The following is a 13,621-nucleotide window of genomic DNA, read 5'->3' on the forward strand; positions in this document are numbered from 1 at the left end:
GAATATAAAAGATTTTATTGCTGATGCGATTCAGAAGGCTTTGTCTGCCATCCCGCCTTCTAATAAATGTAAAAGGTCTTTTAAAATTTCTCATAAAGTTGATGAAATTTCTAATGACCGACAACATACTGAATTATCCTCATCTGACATCAGAAGATCCCTTCCTCAGATATTGACACTGACAAATCTACTTATTTATTTAAAATGGAGTATATTCGTTCCTTGTTAAAAGAAGTGTTGATTACATTGGATATTGAGGAAACTAGTCCTCTTGATATTAAAACTAGTAAACATTTAAATTCTGTTTATAAACCTCCTGTGGTTACTCCAGAGGTTTTTCCAGTTCCTGATGCTATTTCTGATATGATTTCTAAGCAATGGAATAGGCCTGGTACTTCTTTTATTCCATCTTCAAGATTTAGAAAATAGTATCCTTTGCCAGCAGTTAGATTGGAGTTTTGGGAAAAGATCCCCAAAGTTGATGGGGCTATTTCTACTCTTGCTGAACGTACTACTATTCCTCTGGAAGATAGTACTTCATTTAAAGACCCTTTAGATAGGAATATAAGGAAAGCTTATTTATATTCTGGTCATCTCCTCAGGCCTCCCATTTCTATGGCTGATGTTGCAGCTACAACAACTTTTTGGTTGGAAAGTTTAGCGCAACAGGAAACGGATCCTGATTTGTCTAGCATTGTTCGCTTGCTTCAACATGCTAATCATTTTATTTGTGATGCCATTTTTTATATCATCAAAATTGATGTTAAATCTATGTCTTTAGCTATGTTAGCTAGAAGAGCTTTGTGGCTTAAATATTGGAATGCTGACATGGTATCTAAGTCTAGATTACTATCTCTTTCTTTCCAAGGTAATAAATTATTTGGTTCTCAGTTGGATTCGATTATTTCAACTGTCACTGGGGGGAAGGGAGTTTTTTTGCCTCAGGATAAAAGACCTAAGGGTAAATCTAAAGCTTTTTACTGCTTTTGTTCCTTTCGACAAAATAAGGAACAGTAACCTAATCCTTCCCCCAAAGAATCTGGTTCCCATTGGAAACCTTCTTCAAGTTGGAGTAAATCCAAACCGTTTAAGAAACCAAAGCCAGCCCCCAAGTCTGCATGAAGGTAGGGCCCTCATTCCAGCTCAGCTGGTAGGGGGCAGATTAAGATTATTTCAAAACATTTGGGCAGATTCTGTCCAAAATCATTGGATTCAGAGTATTGTCTCTCAAGGGTACCGAATAAGATTCAGAGTAAGACCTCCTGTGAGAAGGTTTTTTCTCTCATCCCAGTAAATCCAGTTAAGGCTCAAGCTTTTCTGAAGTGTGTTTTAGACCTGGAGCTTTCCGGGGTAGTCATGCCAGTTCCGTTTCAGGAACAGGGTCTGGGGTTTTATTCAAATCTAGAGCAAAAGAGGTACAAGAAGCGCAAACAAGCTTGAGTATTTTATTATAGACAAATATTTAAAATAAACATAGTAACTTACACTTAGGTAAGCAGATGTATTCCCCGGTTAAAATCAGAAACAGCAGCAGTCTGAGTCCTGAACAAGCAGGCAGAAATATGTCCAGATGTAGCGGTGGACCGCCGAACAGAAAGTCGGCGTCTGACGTCACTGCGAGATACAGGATCTGGAGCGTCCCCCTTTAGGCCTCAACCTCTCAGCTGTCAAAACTGTCTGAAGAGACAAGTCACCCTTCGTGAGATCCCTACGCGTTTCGTCCGGACCCGGCCGGACTTTTTCAAGGGTAAAGTTTGTAAAAAGTTCCAATGTGGTGATTCAGAGGGATATCGCATAACCAATTTATACACAGAGCAAGAGCGCCCTCTGATGGTATATAGTACACAAAACACCCTATTACATGATAAAATAAAATAAACGACCCAAAAACAATATTGAAATATATGAAACATAATCCATACAGAGATCAATATTATGCAATCATGATATAAAAAACATATATACATAATCATCCTAATAAACAAACAAAACCAAATTATGAAACAAAATTAATCTTCAAAAAATCACTATAACCATAAGTAAACACTCCACTGGTAAAATTTGATATACATAAATTAATTGTCAAGAATCAAAATACATTCACAAATTTGTCCAGACATAATTAAATAAATAAAGATAATCACATTTAAATATCATATAAAATAATATATAAAAATATATATATATATACACACTGTACTATAAAAAAAAAAAAAAAAAATTAATTATATATATATATATATATATATATATATATGGGCAGGTCAAATCCATCTAAAAAAGTACTAAAGGAAATAAGAATTTACTTTGAAGGAAAAGAGGCAGCGGGTCAATAGAAGGACATACAATCATCTACAAAGAACACACACACAAAACACATCCCTACCATCTAGTAACAATAATTTTTAACAGACTCATCATCACATCCTATAAATATCCTTCATGGCAGTGAAATAAAGATGTCATGAGTATATTCAAAAAATTATTAATAATTTGTCATAAGTGGAATAAAACTATCATAAGTATTTTTAATAATTCAGAAAAATCCAAAAAATTCCCCTTAAAAAGTTCCTTATAAAAAATTCCTTAAATTAATAAGATACTCCAACAAAGAGTACTAAAAATTAAAATAAACTAGGAAAATTAATTAATAAATTTGTTTCCAAAATCTCCACACATACTCTTATAAAAACACATACATAAACCTCAGATACATCTTCCAAAACAAGAATTACATATGAGCGGCAAGGTCCAAATCAACATTAAGACCTCTAGGTTGCAGACTACCTAGTTTGTAAATCCAGTATGTCTCCCAACAGGAGACATACTGGATTTACAAACTAGGTAGTCTGCAACCTAGAGGTCTTAATGTTGATTTGGACCTTGCCGCTCATATGTACTTCTTGTTTTGGAAGATGTATCTGAGGTTTATGTATGTGTTTTTATAAGAGTATGTGTGGAGATTTTGGAAACAAATTTATTAATTAATTTTCCTAGTTTATTTTAATTTTTAGTACTCTTTGTTGGAGTATCTTATTAATTTAAGGAATTTTTTATAAGGAACTTTTTAAGGGGAATTTTTTGGATTTTTCTGAATTATTAAAAATACTTATGATAGTTTTATTCCACTTATGACAAATTATTAATAATTTTTTGAATATACTCATGACATCTTTATTTCACTGCCATGAAGGATATTTATAGGATGTGATGATGAGTCTGTTAAAAATTATTGTTACTAGATGGTAGGGATGTGTTTTGTGTGTGTGTTCTTTGTAGATGATTGTATGTCCTTCTATTGACCCGCTGCCTCTTTTCCTTCAAAGTAAATTCTTATTTCCTTTAGTACTTTTTTAGATGGATTTGACCTGCCCATATATATATATATATATATATATATATATATATATATATAATTAATTTTTTTTTTTTTTTTTTTTTTTTTTTTTATAGTACAGTGTGTATATATATATATATTTTTATATATTATTTTATATGATATTTAAATGTGATTATCTTTATTTATTTAATTATGTCTGGACAAATTTGTGAATGTATTTTGATTCTTGACAATTAATTTATGTATATCAAATTTTACCAGTGGAGTGTTTACTTATGGTTATAGTGATTTTTTGAAGATTAATTTTGTTTCATAATTTGGTTTTGTTTGTTTATTAGGATGATTATGTATATATGTTTTTTATATCATGATTGCATAATATTGATCTCTGTATGGATTATGTTTCATATATTTCAATATTGTTTTTGGGTCGTTTATTTTATTTTATCATGTAATAGGGTGTTTTGTGTACTATATACCATCAGAGGGCGCTCTTGCTCTGTGTATAAATTGGTTATGCGATATCCCTCTGAATCACCACATTGGAACTTTTTACAAACTTTACCCTTGAAAAAGTCCGGCCGGGTCCGGACGAAACGCGTAGGGATCTCACGAAGGGTGACTTGTCTCTTCAGACAGTTTTGACAGCTGAGAGGTTGAGGCCTAAAGGGGGACGCTCCAGATCCTGTATCTCGCAGTGACGTCAGACGCCGACTTTCTGTTCGGCGGTCCACCGCTACATCTGGACATATTTCTGCCTGCTTGTTCAGGACTCAGACTGCTGCTGTTTCTGATTTTAACCGGGGAATACATCTGCTTACCTAAGTGTAAGTTACTATGTTTATTTTAAATATTTGTCTATAATAAAATACTCAAGCTTGTTTGCGCTTCTTGTACCTCTTTTGCTCTAGTTTCTACGTGACTCTGGTGATTACAGGAATCATCACCAAAAGAGAAGCTGCATCATTTTGGGATATAACCTTGGTCTATTCCAAACATTGGACATTATCTCTATTTCACACGGGACTATTTTTTTGGAATCTAGGTTTGCATTGTTTTTGTTAAAAATGTTTTATTTCTAACTTTATTGGCATATTATTGTAGTGTATTACTTCGTGTGCAATACTTTATGTGTAAAAATATTTAGTTACAAATATTTTCTTTGTATATACAGGGATTGGAACAATATTTTCTTTGTATATACAAAGATTGGTTTATATACAGAAGGGAGCTCTTGTGTATTTTGAAGATCTGTTTTGATTAGCGCTGGTATTTCATTCTCTGTACTTTAAAGTTTTATTCAAATCTATTCATTGTCCCAGAGAAAGAAAATTCGGCCAGTTCTGGATCTGAAAATTTTGAATCGTTATGTAAGAGTGACAACTTTCAAAATGATAACTATAAGGACTATTCTGCCTTTTGTTCAGCAAGGGCATTATATGTTCAATAGACTTACAGGATGCTTATCTTCATATTCCAATTCATCCAGACCATTATCAGTTTCTGAGATTTTCTTTTCTAAACAAGCATTACCAATTTGTTGCTCTTCCGTATGGCCTAGCGACAGCTCCAAGAATCTTTTTGAAGGTTCTCGGTGCCCTACTCTCTGTAATCAGAGAACGGGGTATTGCGGTATTTCCTTATTTGGACGATATATTTTTACTATCTCAGTCTTTACATTCTGCAGAATCTCACACAAATCAACTAGTGTTGTTTCTTTAAAGACATGGTCGGAGGATCAATTTTCCAAAAAGTTCTTTGATTCCTCAGACAAGGGTCACCTTTTTAGGTTACCAAATAGATTTAGTGTCCATGACTCTGTCTCTAACAGACAAGAGACGATTAAAATTGGTTTCAGCTTGTCGCTGTCGGAACCTTCAGTCTCAGTCATTCCCTTCAGTGGCTATGTGCATGGAAGTTTTAGGTCTCATGACTGCAGCATTGCACACGATCCCCTCTGCTCATTTTCATATGAGACCTCCCCAGCTTTGTATGCTGAACCAATGGTGCAGGGATTATACAAAGATATCACAATTAATATCCTTAAATCCCAATGTTCGACTCTCTCTGACTTGTTGGTTACATCACCATCGTATAGTTCAAGGGGCCTCTTTCGTTCATCGAACCTGGACTGTGATTACAACAGATGCAAGTCTTTCAGGTTGGGGAGCTGTCTGGGGATCTCTGACAGCACAAGGGGTTTGGAAACCTCAAGAGGCGAGGTTACCAATCAATATTTTAGAACTCCATGCTATCTTCAGGGCTCTTCAGGTGTGGCATCTGTTGAAGAGAGAACCATTCATTTGTTTTCAGACAGACAATATCACAACTGTGGCATATGTAAATCATCAGGTTGGGCTCACAGTCCCCAAGCCATGAAAGAAGTATCTAGAATACTTGCTTGAGTGGAATCCAGCTCCTGTCTAATTTTTGCGGTTCATATCCCAGGTATAGACAATTGGGAAGTGGATTATCTCAGCTGTCAGACTTTTCATCCGGGGGAGTGGTCGCTCCATCCAGATGTGTTTTCTCAGATTGTTCAGATGTGGGGTATTTCAGAAATAGATCTGATGGCTTCCCATCTAAACAAGAAACTTCTCAGGTACCTATCCAGGTCCAGGGATCCAGGTTTTGGTATGCGGATCTTGTTCGGATGTCCAGCTGCAAACCTTGGCCACTTCCATTAAGGCTAGACCTTCTGTCTCAAGGTCCGTTTTTCCACCAGGATCTCAAATCATTAAATTTGAAGGTATGGAAATTGAACGCCTAGTGCTTAGTCATAGAGGTTTCTCTGACTCAGTGATTAATACTATGTTACAGGCTCGTAAATCTTTTTCTAGGAAGATTTATTATCAAGTTTGGAAGACATATTTCATGCTGTTCTTCTCATAAATTCTCCAGGCATTCTTTTAGAATTCCTAGAATTTTACAGTTTCTTCGGGATGGTTTGGATAAAGGTTTGTCTGCAAGTTTCTTAAAGGGACAAATCTCTGCTCTTTCTGTTTTATTTCACAGAAAGATTGCTAATATTCACTGTTTTGTACATGCTTTGGTCCGTATCAAGCCTATCGTTAAATCAATCTCTCCTCCTTGGAGTCTTAATTTGGGTTTGAAGGCGTTACAGGCTCCTCCTTTTGAGCCTATACATTCTTTGGACATTAAACTACTTTCTTGGAAAGTGTTGTTCCTTTTGGCCATCTCTTCTGCTAGAAGAGTTTCTGAATTATCTGCTCTTTCTTGTGAATCTCCTTTTCTGATTTTCCATCACGATAAGGCAGTTTTGCGGACTTCATTTAAATTTTTACCTAAGGTTGTGAATTCTAACAACATTAATAGAGAAATTGTTGTCCCTTCTTTGTGTCCTAATCCTAAGAATACTTTGGAGAAATCCTTGCATTCTTTGGATGTGGTAAGAGCTTTGAAATATTATGTTGAAGCTACTAAAGATTTCAGAAAGACTTCTAGTCTATTTGTTATCTTTTCTGGTTCTAGGAAAGTTCAGAAGGCTTCTGTAATTTCCTTGGCATCTTGATTAGAGCTTTTGATTCATCAGGCTTCTTTGATGTCGGGTCAGGCCCCGCCTCAGAGAATTACAGCTCATTCTACTAGATCAGTCTCCACGTCGTGGGCTTTTAAGAATGAAGCTTCAGTTGATCAGATTTGCAAAGCAGCAACTTGGTCTTCTTTGCATACATTTACTAAATTCTACCGTTTTGTGTGGAGTTCCACATCTTGGGTATTTCTATCCCATACGTTACTAGCTCATGGACTCTTGCCAATTACATGAAAGAAAGCATAATTTATGTAAGAACTTACCTGATAGATTCATTTCTTTCATATTGACAAGAGTCCATGAGGCTCACCCTTTTTATGGTGGTTATGATCTTTTTGTATAAAGCACAATTATTCCCAAATTCCTTTGTTGATGCTTTTTACTCCTTTCTTTTTCACCCCACTACTTGGCTGTTCATTAAATTGAATTGTGGGTGTGGTGAGGGGTGTATTTATAGGCATTTTGAGGTTTGGGAAATTTTGCTCTTCCTGGTAGGATTGTATATCCCATGCATCACTAGCTCATGGACTCTTGCCAATATGAAAGAAATGGATTTATCAGGTAAGTTTTTACATAAATTATGGTTTCTCTTCATTATATTTTTGTTCTTTTTTACGGACCTATTCTCTTGATGTTCTTCAGTTTAAGTTATTGCATGTTTGATTTTATCTCCTTTAGGAAGCAAGAAAGAAGAGGTTAGGGTGCTTATTGGACTGTTTATGGCCACTATGACTCTGCTAATTGGTCCATGTATGCAATATTCAACAGTCTAGCCCTTTCAATACTTTTTGGTCTCTCTTTAATTGACTTTTTTAAATTTTGACATTTATCTATTGTATTCATCACTTTAAAATTCTGCAGTTTGAGAAGTAAAATAGAGATATGCCAAATATTTGTTTCTGTGGCCTCTAGTTATCAAGCCATCAACCTCAAATACGCTGGAATTCCTCAGCATATTTGTGGCGAGTCTGATTCGCCTAAGTTATCAAGCCCTACACACCGGCAAAAGTAGAATATAGTGACGTAAGCTTCGATCCGCGGGACTCAGTCCGACACAGATCAATTCTTACGTCACTCCAGATGTTCCGAACACAAGTTCGGCACAATCTGACTACTTTTGCTAGTTATCAAAAAACTAGCAGGTACGCTTGGCACTTTTCCGGCCCAGCGTACCTGGTTTTCAATCCGCCGCCCTGGAGGTGGCGGATCCCATAGGAATCAATGGGAGTCTGACCATAGCGAAAGTTCATGTTCACTGCTGCCCGACATCCCATTGATTCCTATGGGAAACATCTGCACCTAACACCCTAACATGTACCCCGAGTCTAAACACCCCTAATCTGCCCCCTACACCGCCGCCACTTACATTAAACATGCTAACCCCTAAACCGCTGCTCCCGGACCCCGCCGCAACTATAATAAATGTATTAACCCCTAAACCGCCGCTCCTAGACTCCTCCGAAACTATAATAAATGTATCAACCCCTAAACCGCTGCTCCTGGACCCTGCCGCCACCTACATAATACCTATTAACCCCTATCCTGCCCCCCCATAACGCCGCCACCTATAATAAAGTTATTAACCCCTATCCTGCGGATCCTGGACCTAAATAAATTGTTTAACCCCTAAACCGCCGCTCCCGGACCCCGCCGCCACCTATATTAAACTTATTAACCCCTAATCTGCCCTCCTACACCGTCGCCACCGATAATAAATTTATCAACCCCTATCCTGCCCCCCCTACACCGCCACAACCAATAATAAAATTATTAACCCCTAAACCTAAGTCTAACACTAAACCTAACACCCCCTATCTTAAATATTAATTAAATAAATCTAAAAAAAATATAACTCTTATTAAATTAATTATTCCTATTTAAAACTAAATACTTACCTATAAAATAAACCCTAATATAGCTACAATATTACTAAAAATTATATTGTAGCTATTTTAGGATTTATTTTTATTTTACAGGCAAATTTAAATTTATTTTAACTAGGTACAATAGCTATTAAAAAGTTATTAACTATTTAATAGCTACCTAGATAAAATAAAGACAAATTTACCTGTAAAATAAATCCTAACCTAAGTTACAATTAAACCTAACACTACACTATCATTAAATTAATTAAATTAATTAACTACAAGTAGCTACAATTAAATACAATTAAATAAACTAACTAAAGTACAAAAAATAAAAAAAACTGTTACAAAAAATAAAAAAATATTACAAGATTTTTAAGCTAATTACACCTATTCTAACCCCCCTAATAAAATAACAAAGCCCCCCAAAATAAAAAAATGCCCTACCCTATTTTAAATTACAAAAGTTAACAGCTCTATTACCTTACCAGCCCTTAAAAGGGCCTTTTGCGGGGCATGCCCCAAAGTATTCAGCTCTTTTGCATGTAAAAAAAATACAACCCCCCCAACATTAAAACCCACCACCCACATACCCCTACTCTAACCCAACCAAACCCCCCTTAAAAAAACCTAACACTAACCCCCTGAAGATCATCCTAACTTTAGCCGTCTTCAGCCAGCCGACCACCAATGGAACAGAAGAGGACATCTGCAGTGGCCGAAGTCATCATCCAAGGGGCGCTGAAGAGGTCTTCCATCCAATAGAAGTCTTCATCCATGCGGCGTCTTCAATCTTCATCCATCCGGAGCGGAGCCTTCTTCAAACGAGCCGACGCAGAGCCATCCTCTTCCAACGACTCCTACCCGACAAATGGATATTCCTTTAAGTGACGTCATCCAAGATGGCGTCCCTCAAATTCCAATTGGCTGATAGGATTCTATCAGCCAATCAGAATTAAGGTAGGAAAAATCTGATTGGCTGATGCAATCAGCCAATCAGATTCAAGTTCAATCCGATTGGCTGATCCAATCAGCCAATCAGATTGAGCTCGCATTCTATTGGCTGTTCCGATCAGATTTTTCCTACCTTAATTCCGATTGGCTGATAGAATCCTATCAGCCAATCGGAATTCGAGGGACGCCATCTTGGATGACTTCACTTAAAGGAATATCCATTCGTCGGGTAGGCATCATTGGAAGAGGATGGCTCTGCGTCGACTCAGCCAATCAGATTGAGCTCGCATTCTATTGGCTGTTCCGATCAGCCAATAGAATGCGAGCTCAATCTGATTGGCTGATTGCATCAGCCAATCAGATTTTTCCTACCTTAATTCCGATTGGCTGATAGAATCCTATCAGCCAATCGGAATTCGAGGGACGCCATCTTGGATGACTTCACTTAAAGGAATATCCATTCGTCGGGTAGGCATCATTGGAAGAGGATGGCTCCGCGTCGACTCGTTTGAAGAAGGCTCCGCTCCGGATGGATGAAGATTGAAGATGCCGCATGGATGAAGACTTCTATCGGATGGAAGACCTCTTCAGTGCCCCTTGGATAACGACTTTGGCCGCTGCAGATGTCCTCTTCTGTTCCATCGGTGGTCGGCTGGCTGAAGACGGCTAAAGGTAGGATGATCTTCAGGGGATTAGTGTTAGGTTTTTTTAAGGGGGGGTTTGGGTGGGTTAGAGTAGGGGTATGTGGGTGGTGGGCTTTAATGTTGGGGGGTTGTATTTTTTTTTACATGCAAAAGAGCTGAATACTTTGGGGCATTCCCCTGCAAAAGGCCCTTTTAAGGGCTGGTAAGGTAATAGAGCTGTTAACTTTTGTAATTTAGAATAGGGTAGGGCATTTTTTTATTTTGGGGGGCTTTGTTATTTTATTAGGGTGCTTAGATTAGGTGTAATTAGCTTAAAAATCTTGCAATATTTTTTTATTTTTTGTAACAGTTTTTTTTATTTTTTGTACTTTAGTTAGTTTATTTAATTGTAGCTACTTGTAGTTAATTAATTTAATTTATTTAATGATAGTGTAGTGTTAGGTTTAATTGTAACTTAGGTTAGGATTTATTTTACAGGTAATTTTGTATTTCTTTTAGCTAGGTTGTTATTAAATAGTTAATAACTATTTAATAACTATTCTACCTAGTTAAAATAAATACAAAGTTACCTGTAAAATAAATATAAATCCTAAGATAGCTACAATGTAATTGTTAATTACATTGTAGCTATCTTAGGGTTTATTTTACAGGTAAGTATTTAGTTTTAAATAGGATTAATTTATTTAATGATAGTGTAGTGTTAGGATGTAATAGAAACTTAGGTTAGTTTTTATTTTACAGGTAAATTTGTCTTTATTTTATCTAGGTAGCTATTAAATAGTTAATAACTATTTAATAGCTATTGTACCTAGTTAAAATAAATTTAAATTTGCCTGTAAAATAAAAATAAATCGTAAAATAGCTACAATATAATTATTAGTAATATTGTAGCTATATTAGGGTTCATTTTATAGGTAAGTATTTAGTTTTAAATAGGAATAATTAATTTAATAAGAGTTATATTTATTTAGAGTTATTTAATTAATATTTAAGATAGGGGGTGGGGGTGGGGTTAGGGTTATTGTTAGACTTAGGTTTAGGGGTTAATAATTTTATTATAGGTTGCGGCGGTGTAGGGGGGGCAGGATAGGGATTGATAAATTTATTATAGGTTGCGGCGGTGTAGGGGGGCAGATTAGGGGTTAATAAGTTTAATATAGGTGGCGGCGGGGTCCGGGAGTGGTGGTTTAGGGGTTAAACAATTTATTTAGTTGTGGCGGGGTCCGGGATCCGCAGGATAGGGGTTAATAAATTTATTATAGGTGGCGGTGGTATAGGGGGGTAGGATAGGGGTTAATAGGTTTAATGTAGGTGGCGGCGGGGTCCGGGGGAGGCGGTTTAGGGGTTAATACATTTATTATAGTTGCAGCGGGGTCTAGGAGCGGTGGTTTAGGGGTTAATAACTTTATTTAGTTGCGGGGGGCTCCGGGGGCGCCGGTATAGGGGGTAGAACAGTGTAGTTTAGTGTGGCTGCTTAGAGACAGCTTATCAATAAAGCTGTAAAAAAGCTGAAGAGCAGCGAGATCGGATGTGTGATAACTATTACAGTCCGCTGCTCATCGGCCCGTACTTGGTGCACGGCTTTTTGACAGCTTTTTTGATAACTTTGGCGAGCGTATTCAGGTTGCGGCGACGATGTGAGGTGAGCTTAGGCCGGCGTATTGGGGCAGGCGAAGGCAGGTAAGTAGAGACGTTGATAACTAAAGGCCTGTGTCTTTAATAAAATCCAGAATATTCCTTCACAAGCTAGGATAATCGGAATTTACTCATATTAACAAGCTATTGTCATGATTAAATAATCTCTTCAGACAGGTTTGTGAAGTAAGGTGGTTTAGGAAAGATACAACTTGCCATATAAATGAATGTTTCACTCAATTTTTTGTGCATATAATACAGATAAATGTCATGATGTGTGACCTGTGATCATGCAAAGTTATTAAAGTGAGCTATCAGGTAACGTTACATACTATTTACACAAGTCTTTATTTTAATAGTATGTCATTAAAGGCTGTAAACTATGCAGAGGCAATTTCATTAAAGTGAAATTCATTTCAAAACCTCTGTAAAATGAGTTTAATTAAGAAAAACACTGTAATACATCTTTATTATTTATATTGTCTGTTTTTTGCTGTAAAGTTCATCCAAAGTGCTTTCTTCAAATATAATTATGATAAAATTTACATCACTCTGCAACTTTCTACACAGTAACTGATTAGCCACAGCACTGACTAACACTGGTGCTTTCCTTTAACTGATCTTAGTGGTAAAAAAAAATTGAAATCAATTTTTAGGCCTTAACTGCAAATCTTATTTTATTTAGGTCCAATATTGCTGCATAACTCACCTTCTCAACATCTCCCAGACCCTCTGTGTCCAGAAGCACCAAGGTATGGCCATCCATAGTGGGATGTGGAACACACCACATCCAGATACCTTTTGTCTTTGACTCAACTGTCGATCCCAGTGCAAAACCTTAACAATATGTAAAAAATTAGTCTGAAAAGGTGAAATTATCTCAAGAGATACAAGGTGTTAAATGGCTTGAATAAATTAAATTTGTAACACTATTGGTTTAATATCCAAATATAATATGCTTGGTCAGACAGAAAAACAATCATATATATAGTCTGGAAGCAAGAAATGTAAATTATAGATTTTTTAAAGATGTTTATGTGTATATAAGGGAACATATCTCACCATTTGTCTGTCCTGCAAGTTTATTCATCAAGTATGATTTTCCAGTTCGATACTTCCCCACTATTGCTACCACAACTACAGGTTGGTTAATATCATCCAGAATCTGCAGAGCTTTCTTGTTTACAACAAGCCTGTTTTCTTCCTGATTTTCTATCAGACACACTGGAAGATCCATTACGGCAAATGCAATTCTGCAGCAGAATACTAAACATCATAACATAAAAAATTGTTTAAGCCATTAGGAAATACAGTTTTTTAAGATTGTGCTAGTAATCAACTCACAGTAAACTTAATTAAGGAGTGCTGTGACCATAATGTGAGATATAAATATTTTTAAGGGGACATCAAATTCCCATAGTCATCTCCAGGGGGAGGCCAGGGGTAACAAGCTCCCCCTGAGTACTAGTGGACCTCAAAAATGTTAGTGCCGTAGTGTGGTAACATTTCTAGAGGGCTGTCCATAGCTTATACATTTTTGCACTCATATTACAAGTTCAAAGTAAAATATTATCACTTGAGTGAAAGTTTAGAGCGCACTACCATCTGGATGTTGGATAGCATGGATGCT

The 13,621-nt window shown here is 36.5% G+C and overlaps 1 protein-coding gene across 2 annotated transcripts in view; it reads right to left on the minus strand.

Moving 5' to 3' along the window:
- The window catches only part of LOC128638963 (guanylate-binding protein 1-like), a 374,647-nt gene that overhangs the window by 293,514 nt on the left and 67,512 nt on the right, over positions 1-13,621 (minus strand). Inside the window, exons 2-3 of one of the 2 annotated variants that reach the window (XM_053691105.1) lie at positions 13,054-13,257; positions 12,701-12,828 (exon numbers count right to left, since the gene is read on the minus strand). In XM_053691105.1, coding sequence (XP_053547080.1) covers positions 12,701-12,828; positions 13,054-13,228 — 303 coding nt within the window. In that variant the 5' untranslated portion in view covers positions 13,229-13,257. Of the gene's footprint in view, positions 1-12,700; positions 12,829-13,053; positions 13,258-13,621 lie in introns of those variants that run through there. The other variant, XM_053691106.1, reaches the window with a different exon arrangement.

Source organism: Bombina bombina, chromosome 8 (genome assembly GCF_027579735.1).
Source record: "Bombina bombina isolate aBomBom1 chromosome 8, aBomBom1.pri, whole genome shotgun sequence".
NCBI lineage: Eukaryota > Metazoa > Chordata > Amphibia > Anura > Bombinatoridae > Bombina > Bombina bombina.